A 22,075-nucleotide genomic window follows, 5' to 3' on the forward strand; every position below is an offset into this window, starting at 1 on the left:
AAACTCAACTTGGTTTCTGAATTTGGTACTAGTGTTGACAGATAATTCAAGATATCACAAAATTCAACCAAACACAATAAGGGCCTGTTTGGATACCACCAAATAAGATACTTTTTCTACTAACAACAATAGATGAGTAACTTACTTGAAATAAGTTTGGTTTATGAACAATTATAAGTAGTTTTTTTTTATATATATAAAGTTATTTAATCACTTCAGTTTAATAAGTAGAAATCAAGATAAGCTACGTAAGGCATAAATTGCTGAAGTAAGATACGATCCATCACCACTTAAGCCTTATCCTAGTAATTAGGGTTGGATATATGAACTTGTTCTGCCATCCACTTTATCAAGAGTCACATAGTTAAATCATATGTCATCAATCTTTTCTTACTATCTCCACCCATGTCATTTTGACCTTCCCCTTCCTCCTTTAAAGCCTTCAACTTGAGACAATTGAGAAGTTATTGGTCTCATTGCATATGACTAAACCATCTAAGTTTACTTTTCCTCATCTTATCATCCATCAGCGCTACCCTAAGTTCCTCAGGACACATTCATTTTCAATTCTATCATTCCTCGTCTTGCCTGTCATCTTTCTTAACATCCTTATTTCAGCTAGGCTCATCATATGAATGTATTATTCCTTGACTACCTAGCATTCTGTTACATGAAGCAAGGCCAATATTATAATTATCATATACAATTTTCTCCTGTTTTGTTGGTATATGGTGATCACATCAAAGTTTATGGTATGCATCTCACTCATTTTATGCATGTGAAAAAAAACAAAAACATTAGTTCACATCATAAACTAAGTGAGATGCATACTCCTCTTCAAATAAATGCATGCTTCTACAACCCTTAACATGTGATTCAGGAGAAGAATTAATTAAAGAAACTATCATAATGAATTGCATGGACACAAATGATGTAGGTCCCAATAAAGATTGATGGACACCACATCAGGCGCGTCTCATGTGGTACTTGTTCACAAACCGTAGACAAGAGTCCAATTCCTTTGTCAAAAATACCAATATTACACCAGTAGCTGACCCATTGGCAGTAAGTATTAGAATTGGCGCATCAGGTATCATATCATTCTCTTCTGCATGCGTCAGGCGGAATCGGTTGATCATCTTTTGATCCATTGTCCCTTCACCTCCTCTATTCTCAATGATTTTTGCCGTCTCTTCTCCGTGTCTTGGTGCTGTCCCTTCACCTCCTCTATTCTCAATGATTTTTGCCATCTCTTCTCTGTGTCTTGGTGCACCCCCCATTTTGCGGCCAGCTTGATGTTCGATTGGCATGGTTTCAAGCTTTGTAATCCCTTCTATATAATATGGCGTATGGCTATCCTAGCCATATGGTGGGCTGTTTGGGAGGAAAGGAACGATAGGTGTTTCAATGACCGTTCCTCTACTGCTAGGACGGTGGGGGCTAAGGCAAAAAAATGGGTGATTGAATGGGCTTCTAATGTAAACGCGTTAAAAGGGTTTGATTTTTCGTTCCTAGGTGTTTAGGCGCTGGCTGCTTTCTCAGCAGCCTGTCCCTCTCCTTCTTTTTTCTTTTTATGTTTTCTCGTCTTCTCTTCTAATAACTTTTGCAGTTACCTTTTAAATAAAAAATAAAAAATAAAAAAATAAAAAATAAAAAAATAATAATAGTAATAATAATAATAATAATAAAATCTAGAATATGTTGGTCGCAATAATATTCAATGGTAGCAGAGTCTGACTATTGTTCTACCCACATTCATCTCCAGCTGAGAGCAATTCATGGTACATCCAAATGCACTCTAAAACAATTCCATGATTTGGAACTTTTCAATTTGTTACACAGCAGTCTAATGATGGGAGTTTCAATTGTTCTGCAGAACTGGAAGGAGGTCGTTTTAGGAAGCTGTTATTTACACACCCTGATTGATTGCTCACACCCATTTCTGTTTTACCAATTGAAATAGTACAACGTCATGGTCCGATACTATTTTAATTCCTGTGTTGGAAATTGAAATAGTATAGTACTATTTCAAGTATTATTTCTATCCCCAAAATGAAAATGGATGTACACAAATCAATTAGAGTAGTGTCTCTTCATATTATTACCCACTTACCAGACACCATTTTTCATAGGTATGTACTGAAAGTTGATGGGACATGAGCATGTAGCCTAAAGCTGATTCCAGTTAAACAGCAACAAACATGCACGCGTGCGCACTTGAACAAAATCTGGTTACAAAACTTCCCAGCACATACAAGATGAGTCTTGCTGTGGCTTTGTACACTGAAATGAGGGATTCATAAATGCCTTCTTTAGTGATAGCAGCAACAGAGACTTGAGATCTGAATGCTCACTTGAATGTTTCTTCTTAAACCTTGCTGATCTTACCATTAAGCAAGAGGCTCATCATTGCTCTTGAACTGTCCTACTTTCTAACATGGTTGAGAAGATAATGCCAACTAATTCACCTTTCAAACTTCGGTTATATTGCAATCTTTTACATTTTAACTCCTCCTAGAGCTCTTCCTTTCGTTGGGTCTGCTGCTGGCTTCCCAACTAGAGTTCCCGTTGATACTTTGCGGTTGGTGGAGAAATGCAGGACTGGCATCTTACCTTCTGAAGAGAAAAATGGCTCCCCTCTTTTGCTAAAGTTGTAAGCCATCACTGCTGCTGCTGCCGAAGCTGGTTATCAGGCACCTCTATCTGTACTAACTGCTGATTCTGATGCAGCATCAGAAACCATTTCATCAGAAACTGTTTCCTTGCTGTCACTCTGCTTTTTCTCTTTTCTGCTCGAGTGCTGCTTGTTCACAGAACTGTCAGCTCTGGAAACAATCTTTGAAACTGTAAACCCCGTGACTTCGAACATCTGTGCTCGATGAGGGATCAATGAACTGCGCAATGTAACATCGACTCCATCGTATGTCCAAACACCTAAAACTGCCTCTCCCTTAAGTCCTACAGCAAACCAACCAAGACCAGCAGCAGCAACATCCACGGAACTGGCATCCCAGCTGTTCCCTGAAACGCTGAACTCCCTTCGCACCCATTTTCCAAGCTCTGCAACCCGTTTCTCACCGATAGGTGGCTGCAATGATGATTAGATAATTGCATCAGATCAGATCTATTCTAATGACTCCGATGCAACATTAATGGGAGAGTGAATGTTGACAAAGCTTTATTAAAAGATTAAAGCACAGAAATGATGTCTAGAGCCCCATGTGAAATGAAATGTAGCAAAGGATACCTGCAACTGCCGTCCGAAATGGGCTTCAACCATTGTGATTGCATTCTCCATTTTCCCCATATGAAGTGGTAGATAAGGTGATGCCCACACAGTGACATAAATAGAGTCTACCGATGTTTCTTCTACATCCAGTCGAATGAGTCCAGCAATATGAACTGAATGACCAGCCTGTCATGACAGCATCATACATATATGGAGCCGAGGCACAGAAAAATTAGGTCAAAAGAATTTAAAAAAAAAAAAAAAAAAAAAAAAACCGCAAAAAACAAGTCCTTTCTTCTTTTGTAGCATAGAATTTTACAAAGAGAGAGGAAGGTAGGTCCATGCTCATTACATAACTGTGAATAATTAGTAATATATAAATTAGATGGAATCATGCATAAGTGTGGATGCTTCACCAACCTAAAATGCTATGTGCACATAAGTGCAAGGCTCTCTACTACATGTGAAACATTTAACTCAGTGAGAACTGAAGGGTTTATAATTGTTTGTATCTACAACAACAAGTGCTAAATAGAGCTTAAACACAAAAATACAGCACAGGATATAATAAATACAAAAATAGAGCATTTCATCCGTTGCACTGCACACCTCAAATACAAAGAACATTCCACAACAAAATGACTGGAAGCATCTAAAATATTGCAATTACATCACTGCATGTATATTCAATGAGTAAAAATGGAAACGAATATTCGTATTTGAACGATCAGATAGGATGTTAGATTTGTATTTGTTTATTTATTTATTTATTATTATTATTGTTATTGTTATTGTTATTGTTATTATTATTATTGTTGTTGTTGTTATTGTTATTGTTGTTGTTGTTGTTATTATTATTAAGCAAAGAATAAAGTTAAAACCACCGGAAAAACCCAATTGAACATTCCAATGAGTGGCAGAACCAACTGGTACAAGATACAGTCGTTCTAGATGAGAAAGCTTGATTTCGTGACAATGTAACAAAAGATGACATTGTGAACAAAGTTCCATGCCCTTCATAGATGAAAACTGCTCTGTCACACCAACTGGAGACACCTTTGTTTCTCCATGAGGAATGCCAAACTACAAAGGATATCCATCATCAATAGAAATGCTCACATGCAAAAGCCAAGGGTAGCTCATACCACTACTCATTCTGAAGAGCCTATTACTGGCTGTAATGATACATATGGCACCACCCAAGACCTAATTCCCTCTACATGATCCATCTTCACAACGCAGAAAGGCAGTCTCTCCCAACGCAGTGGAATCATTTTATTGGCATTACCTTGTTTGACATTCAATCCAATCACATGCAACACAAGCATATCCGAGAAAATATAGAAAATTGGGCAATGATAAGGTCAAAGATAGAAAATTGGGTGATGATAAGGTCACTCCTGTTTTTTTTTTTTTTAAGGCTTTCTAAGTTCCACGGTGGTTAATGAAATTAGCCATCTTTCAAAAAAGGAAAAAAGAAGAAAGACAAGACAGAGCATCGAGATGGAATCAAATCATCATTTACTTTGCTGAGCACGTATACAATTTAGATATTCAAAGCATCTACAGCCAAGGGTTTAGAACTCGTCAAAACTGAGTCAATAAGGTTTTATTAGAGAAGCAAGTGCACACTCGAGCTCTTCCATAATCTAAGCCACAACAATTACCAAAACATACACTCATTACTTCCCAATGCAATCAGAAGCAAGTGAAGCCAACTTCCAGTCATTACTCAATCTTGATCCAATGGCAATAAGATTCACCCACAGCGAACATCTTTGTAATGAGAATTGGATGAACTGATGAAATTATAGTGTTTCATGTCACACCTCGGTATCATTTTCAAATCCACCAGTCAAATTTGTTTTATGCTTTCTTTTTTATGTACAACAAAATACAACATATCTAACAACTGATTTAACGGTGAAGGAAGATTGTAAATTTGCATGAATCATCACCTTTCTGTCAATAATTCTAGAAAAAAAAAAGATAACTCAAAAAAGAAATTTTGGTGGGTAAAGAAGCTACCAAACCTTGAGTCTGTAAGTCCTTGGCTTCAACTCCTTGCCAATATGAACCAGCTTCTGCTCTTCCCTTGTCAACCTCGTCGAAATCTGATACGGGTGCAAAATCCCCGGTGTGTCAAACAACTTTGCCTGCCCCGGAAGAATTCCTTCAACTCTAATAATCCCCAGTGTCGTCCCGGGCACTGGTGCTTCTGTCAGGTGTGTAAGCTTCCTCCCGACATGCTTTCCTATTGAATTAATCAATGTTGATTTCCCCGCATTCTGCGCCCCAATGGCCCAAACATTCCCTCTGGCCCCTGCCAACTCCCGAACATCCTCGACAAGATTGTTTAATCCCCAATCCCTCACCGCACTCACAAGATGGACACTGGTCAGTTTACTCGCCCCACCCTCCCGGGCCCGCTGCCGAACCCAATGCTCCAATCTCGTTGGCGAGAGCGACGGAGGGAGGAGATCGATTTTGGTCACAACAAGAACAACCCTGGGGACGTTTGCAGACTTCCCCTGCTTCCATGCGGAAGAATTCTCATCGATTGTGCTCGACACCAACTGAGCGACCCTCCGGGGGAACGATCCATCAAAATCGGAAGCATCAACAACCATCAAAACAACCGACCTCGTACCGGACGCGCTCGCCAGCCTCCTACCAATCGTGTGGTCGAAATCGAAATCCGGGAGCAGATTTTCAACAGCGGCATCCTTGACCCTGCCATAATGACGTAAGGAGTGGCACCGGGCGCAGACGATGGGCTTTTCGGGGGAAGAGTTATTGCTACTCTCTGGGGGCAATTCCGGCTCTGGCAGATGACCTCTTTTAAGGGAATCCGATATTTCGGGTTCGTCAGCAATAGGGGTTCTGTAGACACGGATACGGTAGTCGGGGTCTTTCGGCGAGGGACGGATGAAGAACCCGGGGAGCTTGGGGTGGGAGTCTTGCATGTAGACGCCGCAGCCGGGACAGACGGGAAGATCGGAAGAGGCGACGGATGGGATCGATTCAATGCTTCCATCGCTGCGGAAGTTGGGGGGTGGATTGGGAAGGGAAGGTGGGATTGTGGGAGGAGATGAGGAAATTGGTCTGAAAGAGGTTTGCAAGGGTTTTGGAGGGGAGTGCAAGGAGGAGATGAGGGGAATGAAGTGCTTGAGCTTTGATGGAGAGAGCATGCGAGATAACATCTCTCTTTTGCTTTTTCTATTATCTCCCTTCTTCCTTCCTCTTGCCCGCGAAGTGTTTGTTTGAAAGTCTTGAGACAGGGATGGCCGTTGTTGTGCTGCGGAGAGCTGGCGCCAGGATTTTGAAGCCACAACCCAGCTGCCCCGAGAAGGATGCGACTTGGCTGCGAACTGGGATTCAGCGATATGGGTGAGACCCTGACCGTGGGGCCCACTTGGATGTATGAGTTGTATATCTACGCCGTCTATCCGTTTTTTAAGATCTTTTTATTTTATGGTCCTAAAAATAAAGCGGATCCAAATATGTGGTAGACCACACCACAAGAAACAGCAGTGAATGATCATTAAAGAATTGTGGGCCACAAAAGTTTTGGATGAAGCTGATATTTGTGTTTTCCCTTCATCCAGGTCTGTACGACCTTATCAACAGGTTGGATGACTAATAAACATTACGGTGGACCCTAGGAAGTTTTTAACATGGGTGTTCAGTGACCACTGTTTCCTGTGGTGTGGTCCACCTGATATTTGTATCTGCTTCATTTTTTGACTCATGCCCTACAATGAGTTGTCAAAAAAATATGGAGGCGTAGATATACAACGCATACAGAGGCGATGATCATAGCTTGTACATGGTATCAATGAGATCATGAATGATTTAGATCAATCTAAGGATGTAATCTAGTGGTGAGAACCAGCCATCGTACCACACAACACCGTATCAAGAAACAGTCGTGTAGAGGATTCTAGTCCGTAGAGGCATGAAAGAGGTTCTGTAGAATACATGCTCGTTTGGGAGCTTGCAAATGGAGGTACATGAGATATGGAATTGAAGATAAATGAATTGTATCTAAATGGCTTATTAGTTATGTTTGGATGAGAGTAAATGAAATGCATTTGAAATTCAAATAGTGCGTTTGGAGGAGAGTGAGGGGGAGAAATTGGAATACATTGAAAATTTTCAATATGTTCACGAAACATGTGATTTTCTAAATCAATTTTATAATATCCCAAATTAGTATATATATATATATGTGTGTGTGTGTGTGTGTGAGAGATATTTAATAGAATAATTGTTCTAAACCCATCGAAATACATACTTTGTCAAAAATAAAGAAAATTTGAGTTTTAGGTGGGCCACAAACATAGGAATCACAGACAAGCTACTTGCCAATGTCTTTTAACCATCAATTTAGATGGCCAACCTTCGTACAATTTGGATTATTCTATTTCTATAAATTTAGTGATTTAGTTAATAATTAGATTATTTCAAATTATCACCGGTATGCCACATATATGGTGGACATAAGTAAGCAGCACCTTTGTTTACTCGTGCAACTCTCAAGAAGTTCAAAAAGGCATTAAATCTATTTACATTCAAATCATCCCTCACATAAAAGATTTCATTTATAGGCTCATTTACTCTTATTACATTTTATTTTCATGTATTTATTCTTCTTCAAATGCACTACTTCAAATGTCATTTACTTCCATTTAATATTTCCAATTTCTCCATTTACCTCCATTTACTCTCATCTAAATGTGTTCTTTTCAATGATCTAAACTGATCATAAGACAGTTCCTCTTTGATCTCAATAAAACAGAGATTGAATTTTTCAACCATTTTATTGTGCAAAGGTTACGGTGGTTGTCCAATTCAAAAGGAAAAAAGAATTAGCGAAAGGCTGAAATAATTCATTTAAGAGCTCTGGCTTGTTGCATATTCAATAAAATTGATACCCATGATATAAACTATTTTGGATCAATGAAATATGTTCTAAACTCCGGAGTTAATGCCATGACTCATCTTATACATTGGGATGCATTCTAGCAAACGTCACATGCCCTCAATAGGCAAAAATCCAATTTAATATATATTTTGCTCAACACAGAAAACAACTTGAGCTTGTTTTGGGCTACCATGTTGCGCATGTGAAATCCACTCAATCTCTCAGGTGCAGTCCATAATGCCAGTTCTTAGGGTAAAAAATCATAAACTCACGGATCAAGTAAGCCATACCATAGGAAGAATGGAGATGAGACTTCAACCAAGACAAAGTGTCTATATGAAGATTCGGGTGGTCCAAAACTCAAGTCAGCTACAATGCAAGAATTCAGATGTTCTAAGGCATATTTGATACATAGAATTACATGTTCTTAAATTGTATTTGGTGGGATATAAATTTCATTCAACATTTGGATCAATGAGAATGAAGCAAGAGGTGCATCAGAATTTATAGTGGATTTTGAGATCTATTATGTATCGGCCTCAATTGATGCATGTGTTTTATTCACAATGTCTATTCTTGTGTACCTTTTACATGCAAGACTCTAAGTTGCATATGAACATAGGTGACGGGCATCAATTGTAAATTTTGGTTCATTGATTATAATTTTAAAGTCCACCAAATACTAGTTTCACATAAAATTATATTTTTCCTACGTGAAGAATTTGATCCCAAACACATGAGTAGATGGTACTTCCAGACATGTAATGGTGTGAATTCCATCTAATGCAATGCAATGCAATTTCCTAGATAGGTTCTAAGTTATAATTTTACATTCTTCTCGTGAGTGTCATGATCTATCAATGTGTGGTTATAAACATTACTATTTTTTTATTTAATGGACAGAGTAAATTTCACACGTACAACACACTGGCCTAAAAAAAGCTTGGGTGTTTCATGCCCTTAAAATAGCCGCAACGGGTGATTCCAACATGTATATAGCAAAATCATCTTGTCATTTAGAAGGCCCTATGACCAGGTGCCTAAAACAAAATGTTATAAAATTTTCATTATATAAGTACAGTTAGATAATTAATATATCTATATATTTATACCATAAAAATAGGTGTTTGGCTATAATTTTCCCTTGGTTTTTTTCTGGACTCACCTTATGAAGGAGTGACATATAAACATCACTCGTGGCCTTTAAATGATTTTAAAGGTAGGGTTCTCGTCCACACTATTCCTTGTGGTGTGGCCCACTAGAGTTTTGGAGGGCCATTTCCCTTCTTCTAGACTCACATGTCAGCAAGTGAAAAATGATGGATGGATCGTGGATGTCACATACGTGATGGCAGACCTAACGGAGCTTTTTCGCTGAGAACCACACGTTTGAATTCGGGAAAGCAGTCGGTGGATCTAAGGCCATGAGGGTCCACTTTCAGTATTCATTTCTAGCCGTGTGATGGTTGCCGTTAAGTTTGTTTGGCCACTTGAAGGTTGAATGGACTGATATTATTGTCAGAAGCAGATTGGATACTGACCCTGCCTGTACAAACATCACTAAGTATACTTCATGGGTCCCACCATGATGAATGTGTTCTATCCACACCGTCCATTCATTTTGCCAGCTTGTTTTAGGTGGGACCCACAGAGCACGACTAGTAGCCACGTCGGAATTGGCAGGGTCAGTATGCAATCGGCGTCCATTATCGTCCAGTCATGTGATTTACGTATGGTCGATGGTAGAGTCCATCAGAAGGACGGTTGAGATCTTACCCATGCAAACACGTGGGCACACATGGACTTCACAAGCAACAAGCATATCAGAGCTGGCTGGCGCAAAGAGAAGCATCAGCATCCATTCTCACTCTTACAGTTTGCAAAGATGCCTGATGCGATCCATCCAGCTGGAGTATCTGTTGCTTGTCCTTTCCATGGTGCACCCACATTCAGGTTGATCTAAACCGTCCATCTGATCAGCCGTGCAGTCGACTAGCAAGTTTTAAGAATTACACTGGTAAAACAATTTTATTTATCTGATGACATTCCTTTAAACCGATGGTCGAAAACAAAGATGTTCGGGCTGTCTAGCAGTCCATCTTCAGTGGGGAAAATCAGATGGCGATGGTCATATAACAGGTCAGATTTCGTGTGGTGTCCCATCAACCGTAGTTTCCACCAAATGAACGGTAGTGATCATCTGACCATACGGACGCGTGGGACCATGGGTAGTTAAATAAACAGATCTCAGGTGCGATGAACACAAACCCTCCTTTTTCATTCCCCCAGCCAAAATTCGAGAGAGAGAGAGAGAGAGAAAGAGAGAGAGTCACTCTCCCAGCCAAAAATCGAGAGAGAGAGAAAGGTTCTTGCAGTATATTTTCATGGCGGAAAAACCCCAACCAGTTCGCGTTCTCTACTGCCCAGTCTGCAGTCTCCCTGCAGAATACTGCGAATTCGGACCCGATTTCGAGAAATGCAAGCCATGGCTCATCCAAAACGCACCCGATCTCTACCCCGATCTCATCAAAGGTTCCGCCCTCACTCAAAACCCTAATCCCCCAAATTCCAACCTCGTCATGTTTCTTTCACGCATCATTTTTTAATTTTCTGATTTATTTTTTGTTCTTATTGTGTTTTCAGAAGCGAATGACAGGGAAGCTGCAAAGGCCGCCGAACAGCTGCAATCCGTAGGAATATCTGGCAGCGGTGATGGTGCAGCAGCAGCTACTTCAGGTATGCTGATATTTTACCTTGTGTTATTGGATTTGGTTTTCTGGTATTTCTTGGAGAACTGTTTTGATATTTGTTTAAATCTTAAATATAAAACAAAATTTTCATGTGCACGATGCTTGCGTTAGAAACCCATTTGAACTAGGATTTCCACTCACACATAGTTGTGGTAATTATAATTATTTCTTCGATTAGTTAGATAATTGAAGATGAATTTAAGCTAATAGTTTGGGTAGGATTTTTAAAGTTAGCCAATCGAGTTTGGTTAGGTCAATCAAGCTAAGTTGTGTATTAGGATTTTGTGTTAGAGATTAGTATAAATATGTGCATGGGACGTGTACTGATGTAGAGAATTACAGATTCAGTAGTTATCTTTTATTGTTTTATGTAGTTCTCTTGGTCCTTTTACCTCTTAGGGAGTTCTCATTGTGAGTTTCTGATGCAAAGAGTTGGTGTGGTGTTGAGATTCTCAACGAGATACATCAAGGTGTGCTTCTATGTGTTCCGGGAGATTTTTATTACCCATGAGAGGTTAGGAGCAACAGTGAAGTGTAGTATTCCTGTTGGTTTGATGCATGTAATTGGTGATTACAGTGTACATGATGGTTCCTGTTAAGGTCAAAATCTGGACCACCCTCCACTCAATGCATTGAACCTTCGACGAACCCTGGTCCTGCACAAAAGGGTGAGCAAAGGAGACCCTGGCTTAGCCGGGGGACCCTCTGATGCCTAAGTTAGGCTAGGGAATTTGGGTCTAAGTTGAATGTAAAGAGAGGGTGCAAGATATTGCATACCTGTAGCAATGGGGTCCCCGGGCATTTATACCTGTGGGTTGAACGATCCACGTCCGTTAATCCCGGCACGATTTGCTCAATCAGCAAGATATTGTGATCGTGGAGATATTATCTGTAATCTTTGGGTTGTGTGGCGGATCGTGTCTTAAGGGCGCGTATCCTCGGGCGAGATCTTCAGTCACGTCCGAATTTAGGTTAGTTTCCAGGCTTGGGATACGGAGTATCCTCACCCGGGCTCGGCCTCAGCCTAGGTACATAGCGTATTTGCGCCTGAACTCGGCCTCAGACCGTGTAATCCCGAGACCAAGCACTAGTAGTCGGAGCTTGTCAATAGGCCACCGAGGTTGGAGTTCGCTAAATGAAGCTGGGGACGAAGATCAGGGCTCGGCTCAACCATCCTTCTTCGGATGAGGGCGAGGGTTCAGATCAGCCAATCATGACTAGTTCCGAGTTGTGACTTATTAGCAGAAAACTTGTCTCAGCTAACCTATGGTCGTAACTTAGGGGTCAGTTCATACTTGATGTTGTGTCATGTCGTGTCCACCTTCCGAGGCCTCGTTATCTGACTCGGGTAGCTCATGCTGACCCTGATTATCCTTGTTCAGATTTCCCCATAACAGTTCCATTTATGTGTGTGTGGTGTTTCATATGATAAACTAGTCTAAGTTTTTTCACTGCGTTAGTATCTTTGAACTTGAAATTTTATTTTTTATTTTTGTGTCGGAAGAATATTACTTCAGAAACATGTGAGGTCATTATTGTTGAAGATGCTTATCAGGAAAGTTGTCACTAGCTAATTACTTGTCTTGGAGAACGAAAGTACATATGTGTTTCTGAGGTCGTAGCCTTTGGAAAGTTATTAATGAAAACGAGTTGAGATGCCAAAGAATGGTCTTTGGTAAAGTAAGACCGAGAAAGCACTAGTGGTCTTGGAAAAGTTGGAACATTCCGAGGTTTGGACCAAGGCTAGTAAGCTTGAAACATTACCTCTACTTCATCTACCCTAGAAAATTTGACTCAGGTGAGTCAATGTGGTGGCTTGAACAAGTTACATTTTTTTTTTTTCTCTCTGTTTAAGTAATTTCATAATGATATAAGTTACACATAAATGTTTAAAAAATTGGTTATTTATGAAATTCACATAGTTTCTGCAAGTGCTGGTGGTTCACTGGTTTGAACCATTGATCTGTTGCCGCCCATCATGGATGGACCATGCCCAAAAAAATGTCCCAACTGGAAGATCCTAGCTGTTGGTTATTTGGCCATTTTTTTTTTCCAATTGAATATAGGTTGTTGACATCTTTTCTTAACTTAATCCATCTATTGCGCCAATAATGGGAAGGCTAGGATTGCTCCCTAGGGAGATTATTTTGGGGTATGGTCCATACATGATGGGAGCCATGACATCAATAGACTGAATAATCAAACCATGATCTCCAGATGTACAAACTTCACACAATCATAAGTTCTTCATTCGGCACAAATAGACAACTGCTAAAAAGAAAGGTAATCCAAGAGGGGCAAGACAAAGTTTCCATGACCCCCGATACCAAAAGCAAAATTGCAGGGAAGGAGCAATGGGTACATGTGGCAAACTGGAGATTTTTTATTATTATTAGAGGTAATGCCGATTTTATTGCAGAAGAGAGATTAAGCGCCTACCACATGAATTACAACATCTCAGACCAGAAAGCATCTACATTATTATGATTTACATTGACAAATGGCCTAATAGACGAAGCTGAAGACATCACATCCAACTTGTCTTTCGTAATAACCTTGGTGGGACTGGAATTTTTTGAGAAAGCATTAATCATTTTGCTCTGCCCAAATTGACCACAATCCTAAAATGAGCGCAAGGTGGCAAAGTTTCCTTTTAGATCCTCCACCTCCCCCGTACCACACCAAGAAGAAAGTCCTGATTGACTCAGGCATCACCCAGCAACACTGAAACAAGTTGGGAAAAAAACTCCCCCAATTGGCCCTAGCAAAAGAGCAGGTTATGAATAAATGATCCACCAACTCATAGAATGCATGCACTTGGGATCATTATTTGCTTCTTCTTCTTCTTTTTTTTTGAGATTATCAATAGTGAACAACTTCCCTTTGCACCCCAGCCATCTGAAGGCATCCACAGGGGGCCATGATACGAGCAAATATATTTCGTTGGCTCAGAGGATTCAAGCAACTGGGGGGGATTGAATTGCCAAGTAGAACGATCTAAATGAGAAACTGCTCGATTTTTCTAGCCCGGGTGGCATATGGATGATACAATGACAATTCCAGTGCCCTCCCTGTTATAAGCAGGTAGCTCTTGAAGATAGGAGTGATTGATGCTGGTCTGTATCTTCCAATAACAGAAGGGAAAAACTGAGGGTGAAAAAAAAAAAAAAAAAAAACAAAGATTGAAAACTTTGATTTGGGGAAGCGGTAACAGATTTTGCTGCTGTGAGAGATTTGGATTCCTATACCTAGAATGCCTTGTTTTTGTTTGCAGATGTGCAGAGCTATTAAACCCTAGATAGATGGATTTTTTCATGACATTTATCTGCCTCTTCAACTCTTGCCTCTATAGGATTGCCATGCCATGGCACATCCGAGTTTCATGACATGCATGATGCAAGACACCAAGTCACTAGAAAACTTGAAGAAACTTGCCTGAATCATGTCATATTTGACCCCATTCCATCATTTTTTACTAGGTGGGGGTGTAAAAATGCGTTGACTCAGGCCAGTCCCAGGTTAATTTTGCTGAGTTGGCCAACCTTGGTGTGAGTTGGCACTATGCATACGGCGCTAGAACCAAAGGTTTCTCGTGCACTAGGTAACGTTGCGTCTGTGGGCTGCGAAGCATGTGGTTGTTGCATTGGTGGTTTTCTTAGTCTCTCCAAGTTGAGCAAAGGCCTTGTGCAGAGCATGGGAATGCAATCCAGGGGCATCATTTTGTCTTGTAATGTGAGGGTGGCATGATAGCCCTGAGGACAAACTGATGGGTGTGCAAGGTGGGGACTTAGTGAGGCTACTGTGAACACAGAGTTGACATGCTCATCTCTGGCTTCAGGTTTTCCCAACCATGATGCCTTCTTTTTTATCTTATGGATGGCATGTCGTGTAGGTGTTTTGAGTTAAGAGTTGAAGCATATTGTTGAGTTCAATGTGTGGGTTGGCCCTTAGTTCTATATCATGATTCATGATGAGCATGGTTATGAGGTCAAGAGATATTCATGCTCAGTTGTTGGTTATGATTGTTTGTGCAAGGCAAGAGCATTGCACATTTAGTGTAGCACAAAGGTGTGAGATGCAAAAGAGTTGGCCTACTAGTTGGATGCAACCATGAGCTGCATGTTGTAACTTGTGGCATGGACATTTGGTAGGGCTGCAACTTGGGTTCAGGTCAACCAGAACGTGATTGACCCAACCGAAGTTCAGGTCGGGTCGGGTTGTCAGGGTCCTTGGGTTGGGTTGGGTTGAGGTTGGGAAACGCCAACCTAATTTGAAACAAAGGCTACCCTCCTTCGGCCTCCTCAAGTGTATTCAGGTTTTTAATATATCTGGGCATCTTTTGTTTGATGAGAACAGTCAAATTTAGAAATAGCAGCTCTCCCTCTCCCTCTCCCTCTCTCTCTCTCTGAGTAGCTACATGTTAGCATCATGTTGATAGCGCATTCCTTTTTTTATGCAGGAGGTACATCAACTATTAAGCAAGAAGAAGTGAAACGTCTTCCAGGTGGAAAGATAAAGAAAAAGGTACAAGTCCCAGGCATCCTTAGTTCAACAAACATAACAGCCTATTTGACATACTTCTCTTGTAGAATTAGAAGCGTTCTTTTGATTCTTGTCAAATTTCAGATTATCATTGTCGCATCATCATCATTGTAGCCTTGCCCTAGTTAATTAGCATTGGCTTTTAAAGTCCTGTTTTGCCAGTCATTCCTATTTAAAGCCCTAATTTCAGATCTGAGTTGTAAACTATTTGAATTTTCCCCTAGTTGTTTTATGTCAGCAACTTAGCATATGGACATTATGACAGTCTTTGCACACTGCTAGGCATGTGCTTGGGGTACTCATTGCCATTGGCAGGTAATTTATCCTTCTACAATTACAGATCCCAATAGGCAAAGGTCGCAACTCTGCCTGGTGGCAAGGCACCAGCTCCAAGCCCCATTGGAAATTGCATTAAACTGATTCTCTAGCTAACAGGGCTGTAGTTGTCAGTGCCTGTTGGCTACAAAACAAATGGTCAGAATTAATTTTCTTATTGTGGCCCACCTGAACAATGAATCAGACTGATTTTAAGGAAACGGAGGTTTATGCCCATGCACATCACATGGGTGGTTTGGATCATAAAAAATGTATGCTGTTTGGCTTGTCTGATGCTGTGCAGAATGATGTTCCATCTCTAAACTCCTTCAAATAACAAAATGGGGTTCCTGTTGTTTTCCTGACAAACGGTGCCAGCTGCTGCAGAGTAAATCAAAATGGATTTAATGTGGCACCCAAACAGGTTCTTATGCTTGATCTTGGGGTCACCTTTCTAGTTAATGAAATCCCATTTTATTGAAAGTGCATTGTACCTCGCTTAAAGAGTCTCCCATCTTAGAAACTTCATAGAAAGGAGAGATGGCCATTTATTCCTTTGTTCAATAGGACAAGCGCAGATGCGATCATGCATTTAACATACGTTTTTTAGTAGGAACGCAAAAATTGTTGGCCCCTCTTTCGTCCTATGAAATCTTTTGGTGGAGGATTAATGATTTGTTGTTAGCATATTGGTCGTATATCTGCTACCGGTGATCTTCACCCTTAAATTACTGTTATAGCATTTCCAAAGTCTACTAATGTTTACATGGGGCTTCCTCGAGCTTGGTCATTAATAACTACTAAATACCAATAAAGGGTACTTTCAACTCCTGAAAAAAGAAATAATCCAATTGTGACATAATCCAACCTGATGTTATAGAACTATTGCAAAATTATGAAATTTCAATATGCAATCATTTCCAGAGCACTAAATTTTGTCCCTGCATCCTCTGATAATTGGGAAGAAAGAACCTTCCATGTTCCATATTTTGACTTCAAAAAAATCACATTATTGTTCTAGGAATCTCTCTTTATCGATTGAGATGTTCACTCTTTAAGAACTGAACAAAACCATAGTTCTACAACTCAGTGGCTCAACTTGAAACTTGACAAGATTTTGAGCTGAGTCACTTGGAACTCACTAATGGGCTTGACTTGGTTGGGACTCAACAGGACTTGTCAAATCGGCTCCAAAACCTGGTCTACTTAGACAAGTAATTCACCTGGTCAACCCGGTCAACTGTTTTCTGTTACAAAATTCAAAATGTGGCGACCAGAATTGAACAACCAACCTTGCCAGCCAAAGCAGATCCCCGTTACCAGCGCGCCGTACAGTGCAGTGCTGCTTTCTCTTGGCTATTCTATTCACTTCCAACAGTTTTAAAGTTCTTCGCCCACTGTTAAATACTTAAAATTTCATTATTAAAATATCGAGTAAAGTACATTCTCATAGCTCTTCAGAAAAGAAAAAAAAAGAAAAAAAGAAGAAGAAAGTAAAGTAAATTCTCAGTTGAGGCTTTGAGTTGACCCGACCTGGCTAGACGTCCAGTTGAGTTGATTTTTCGAGCTTTTGAACTGTGACCAAAGACAGGCTGATCATCACTACATAACTGCTACTAGTAAAATAAAAATTTAAAAATATAGGGAAAGTGTTTATAGATTGCTATGCATAAAAAAATATATGTTTTGTTATCTTATAAAAAATAAAAATAAAAATCAGTGAATGGCATATAAATGCTTGTTAAAGGCTTAAAGCCTTAACCGGCAAAAGCAGTCAACACAAGTTGACAGTAGCTGATAAAAGTAAGGCAATATACCTTGATGTAAAAAGTTGTTCGAGTTTTCATTGCTAAAAACACTCTTCACTGGAAGTTTATATTCATTATGCCCTACTCAACTATTTAGTAGTCATAAATAACATGCACGGTTTAATTCATAGAAGTTGAATTGTTATGATCAATTGTGATTTCATGTTTTTGAGAATCCTCCCCAGTTTAGACTCTGCACCAGTCATCTTTCAGTGTTAATCACAATCAGTTTCAGAGCATTATTGGAAGCTGATTTTCATTTTGCTGCTACTCAACAGTTAATTGATTAGCTTCATGGCTGTTTGAATGATTAACATCATGTCATCTGAACATTCTGGATTTATAGTTTTAACTTTTAACATCACTAGGTTGGTACAACTTGTCTATGGCTGTTGAAGGTATTTTAGTTATCGGGGTACCAGTTCTGGAAGTTTGAGAATTCATAAGAACGTGATTTGTGATGTGCATTTGTTTGTTCATGTTTAGGAATGGCTTTTTTATTGCAGAACAAAAATACTATTCAAAACTAGATAGCAACATGAAGTTGTTGGGGTTGTGATTCTATATGATGACTTCATGCTATCAATCTTTCTTTTGCCATTGCCAACTTCGCAATTGTTGAGTTTTCATCATTTTATATTGAGACTAATACTCCAGTCATTCATATTTGAATTAGTAATGTTCCATCAGTTTCTGTTCTTCATTGAAATGCGAATGTTTGTTGTAGGAGAAACAAGAAGTTGTCATCGAAAAGGTTGTTCGAAATAAACGCAAATGTGTCACAATTGTGAAAGGCCTTGAACTCTTTGGTGAGCAATGTCCATTGTCCACTGCAATTCTTTTTTCATTTTTAGTTCAAAAGTTTGATGGAGTCCCTTTGTTTGCTAGAAGTTTCTAATTTTGTTTTATAACTCCACATGATGCATGGCTTATTGTTTCAGGTGTTAAACTGAGCGAGGCTTCAAAGAAGCTTGGAAAAAAATTCGCAACAGGAGCATCTGTTGTCAAGGTAAACTGAGAGTTTGTTGTGATATTATGAGATGATTTAGCTGTAAAATTACACCGTTTGCAATATATAATGTTACCTGGATAATATGTTGTAGGGACCGACCGAAAAGGAGCAAATCGATGTACAAGGAGACATATTCTATGATATCGTGGAGTTCATTACTGAGACATGGCCTGATGTAATTCCTTCTCACCATCTCTTTTGATTCAGTGGATTAGTAGAATTCATCTATTATACATTACAAGCCAGAAAATGCTTGTGTATTTTGAAACTTCAGCTAAGACACATTATATAAACTACTCCATCTAAAAGAAAAAGAAAAAAGAAGAAGCTAATTCTACGGTTAGATCCACAAATGAATTGAATTGAGAACATTCAGTTTAATTAAGAGGAACTTACTAGAGTTATGATTTTGTTTCCAGTATTCATAATGAGGAGTAATTTGAAGCAGTGTTTAGTTCCTAACCATTTGGACTCTTTGAGCCAGATAAAAAAACCTCTTAGTTGGAAACTAGCTCAAGTTGAATGTTGCAGAAGGACTTGAGTCGATCTGATCCTTTTGTTCTCTTGTAGATTCTTCCTTTCAAATCCAATTTGAAAAATGGTCCAGCTTGAAAAAGGCAATTGCATTTTGGGGGCTGGATCCTCAATATGAATTCTGAGCTAGGAAATTACAATTTGATTGCTGCCACTTGATTAGACTGATGATCAAGTCAATTCAATGGTGTCCAAATGCACCCTAAGTGGACTAATTTTGTTTTTAATGAAAATTCTAGACATACCTGCCATGCGTATCTATTTTAAAGTAACCATCTCAGGTGGTTCTTATAAAGGGATATTAGATGACGGCTTTGCAGAAGATAAGTCTGATTTTTCTCACTGCCTTTTTATTTCAGGTGCCGGAAAGTGCAATTTATTTCATTGAAGATGGGAGGAAGGTTGCCGCTGCTTAAACATAAATTGTATGCTTGAGTTTTGAGGTTTTTTTTTTTTTTTTTTTAAATACCAGTGCTCCAACGGGTTTGCCTTGCCAGGAAAGTATAATGCTGTTCCTTTTTTCACCAAAATTATTATGCTCTAACTAGAAGGGCCACCCTAGATGTGTGTCCTGCTACATCAGTGCTGTCACTTATGGATGTTTATCAAATTTTCCAAGTTACATATATTCAGGTTTCCTGATCTTGTTGCAGAGAGTTTCGTTTCCAATTTTGCACTCAGAAACATGGAGATTAATGGGCGTTATTTGTACAAAGACCATGAAAGAGTTTTGTTGGTTTATGCTGTGGAATGAGATATTCATGGACATGAATCCAAATGAGCAATTTTACTAAACAATCTCTGGGAGGGACACATTTTCTCTATTTTGTTTCTGTTTGCCCCTTTGGTGGATTGAAAACATTTCCATGCCAATGTTATAAACAATAGCAGTCTCTTTTCTCATTAATCAGGAGTTTCTTATCCGGTTTTTAGATAAAAATATTTGAATCCTGACCCACTTTTCTCTGAAATTTTGGGTGACAGATTCCGCCCTCCGGTGCAATGATAGATTGGGCCAAAAGTCACCAATGGCCCTTTGGGAATGGGCAATATGTTGAGTGACCTCACCCTATAACTAAATAGGGAAAAGGGTGATTGCTGCACATGAGAGCAGCTAACTGAATCTTTCTTTCTCACCTGCCAATCTGATACATCTATGAAATCCTGAACGTTCATCTAGCAAGGTCCATTGCATGTTTTGTGGTGTAAACATTGAATGTTGCCATTGTCATCAATTGCCACGCATGTATAGAAAAGATAGTTCAAAAAAAAAAAAAAAAGGACGCTCAATGTACAAACGTGTTCTAGTCAGCTAATGCGCCACAGCCACGTCTGTGTTCAAGTCAGTCAGCCAATGCACGCACCACCACGTGACGTATGCAATATCCAAACCATCCATTGAGTAGACTGACGATGGTAGTACATGATGTCTACGGACTGGATCAGTTTGGTCACTTGGTGACAGTGCATGAAGCAGCACCTGCCTGACAACGGTCCAAATCTTGCACGTATGCCACATTGGCCTGCGCTGGAAGAGGCTGATTCCAATGCATCAATCTTAGGTAGCCAACTAGCCATAGCAAGGCTGGACTAAACATTTGCTGTTAAGATGGAGCGTGTAAGCCGATTTCCTAACAATAGGTTGCCATTGCATACAATTAGACTGTCTTCAGTACGAAAAGCCCCAATAGGTTACCATTCCAGACAACTAGACTAGTGTTGAACAAAAACGCCTGATACAGTCACCGGAGCAGCCTGACGACCACAATAATCCACTTTCTCAAGTGTATTCAGATGTAACACATACACGAGGTGCAAGCAGCAAAGGTATCCTGATGGAATTGATGGTTCCCTGTTTTGTGCATTTGGCATGGCCCACAGAACACCTTTTCAGATACTTTTTTTCGGCACCTCCCCCATGAATCAATATCATAGTGAAAAGATGACTGATAAGCAATCCTGCCAAGCATCCCATTGTTCTTTCGCAAAAATCACTTAACAGACTCGTGGGCGCCTGGTTGTGGGCATTCCCTTCAGAAAAGGGAAAAAAAAAAAAGAAGAAAAGGAAGAGAACAGCACATATCATTTCCAGGGATAGCAGTACTCAAGCAGCTTCTATGGCCACGAACAGTACAATGCAGTTGTGGAGACGTGCCAGAAAGTGATTGGAGAAGCTGGAAAATCACTGAAGTTTTTTCTCTGTTTTAGAATTGAAACTGCAAGATGATTCCAGTGCCCACTGCTCCCATAATAGCGCTAATGCTCCTAGTTGCGTAGGATCACGTCAATAGTTAATTGACCTGGACTGTCTGCCAAGTCCAGCCCAAACTTCTAGGACTTACCATTGAACCAATTGGATGGTCCTATCCTATCCATCCTTTAAGTCTTGACCATTTTTTCATAGCCATCAAATTTCAAAGCCAAGGATGGGATGATTAGGATTCTGTTCAAAGTGATTCTTTCAAAGCGGATTACTATGAATGGTTCAAATGGTTAATCAACCTATTTTCCAGAATCTGGACATCCATTTCACAGGGTTTTTGTCAAACGGATAAAACCATCCGATCAGTGTCAGTTCTGCATTGTGGCACATGAACTGAGGGCTGGACTTATTGGAATGTTGGGCTCAATTGATGGGAATTTCATGGCCCTATGCAACCAGCACTATAACTTCCAATCAGTGTTGGAAATATCGGTATCGCGTTACGTATCGCACCCTTGGGATACGGATACGTATCGGTTATCACATGAGATATATCGGTTGTATCGCATAATGTATTGTTGTTGTTGGAAACATGGGGAAACATTGGGTAATTGGTTAAATTTTTCAATGAAACTTCAGTGATTGTTAAAAAAGACATCAATACACACTTATAAATCAAAACATTATAAAAAACAAGTGCATATAATAGGTTTTCTTTGTATGGGGTACTAACCTATGTGTTGTCTAACTGAATT

At 39.7% G+C, this 22,075-nt stretch overlaps 2 protein-coding genes across 2 annotated transcripts; one reads left to right on the plus strand and one right to left on the minus strand.

Annotated features, from left to right (window-relative positions):
- Window positions 1-2,065: 2,065 nt before the first annotated feature.
- LOC131218498 (GTP-binding protein BRASSINAZOLE INSENSITIVE PALE GREEN 2, chloroplastic) lies at window positions 2,066-6,674 on the minus strand. Its single transcript, XM_058213061.1, has 3 exons — window positions 5,263-6,674; window positions 3,248-3,415; window positions 2,066-3,088 (listed from the first exon to the last, which is right to left on the minus strand). Exons 1-3 carry the CDS (start codon window positions 6,430-6,432, stop codon window positions 2,690-2,692), a joined length of 1,737 nt encoding a protein of 578 aa, XP_058069044.1. The 5' UTR covers window positions 6,433-6,674; the 3' UTR covers window positions 2,066-2,689.
- A 3,766-nt stretch (window positions 6,675-10,440) lies between these two features.
- LOC131218506 (translation machinery-associated protein 22) lies at window positions 10,441-19,743 on the plus strand. The gene is made up of 7 exons (XM_058213074.1): window positions 10,441-10,688; window positions 10,800-10,892; window positions 15,366-15,430; window positions 18,299-18,380; window positions 18,513-18,580; window positions 18,675-18,758; window positions 19,477-19,743. Exons 1-7 carry the CDS (start codon window positions 10,541-10,543, stop codon window positions 19,531-19,533), a joined length of 597 nt encoding a protein of 198 aa, XP_058069057.1. The 5' UTR covers window positions 10,441-10,540; the 3' UTR covers window positions 19,534-19,743.
- The last annotated feature ends 2,332 nt before the right edge of the window (window positions 19,744-22,075 follow it).

Source organism: Magnolia sinica, chromosome 1 (genome assembly GCF_029962835.1).
Source record: "Magnolia sinica isolate HGM2019 chromosome 1, MsV1, whole genome shotgun sequence".
Classification (NCBI taxonomy): Eukaryota; Viridiplantae; Streptophyta; class Magnoliopsida; order Magnoliales; family Magnoliaceae; genus Magnolia; species Magnolia sinica.

Coding starts and splice junctions, on each gene's coding strand:
- LOC131218506 (XM_058213074.1), top strand. CDS start 10,541: ATGGCGGAAAAACCCCAACCAGTTCGCGTTCTCTACTGCCCAGTCTGC. Junction 15,431..18,298: donor GTGGAAAGATAAAGAAAAAG/GTACAAGTCCCA, acceptor TGTTTGTTGTAG/GAGAAACAAGAAGTTGTCAT. Junction 18,381..18,512: donor GAAAGGCCTTGAACTCTTTG/GTGAGCAATGTC, acceptor TTATTGTTTCAG/GTGTTAAACTGAGCGAGGCT.
- LOC131218498 (XM_058213061.1), bottom strand. CDS start 6,432: ATGTTATCTCGCATGCTCTCTCCATCAAAGCTCAAGCACTTCATTCCC. Junction 3,416..5,262: donor CAAGGACTTACAGACTCAAG/GTTTGGTAGCTT, acceptor CTGTCATGACAG/GCTGGTCATTCAGTTCATAT. Junction 3,089..3,247: donor ATTTCGGACGGCAGTTGCAG/GTATCCTTTGCT, acceptor TCATCATTGCAG/CCACCTATCGGTGAGAAACG.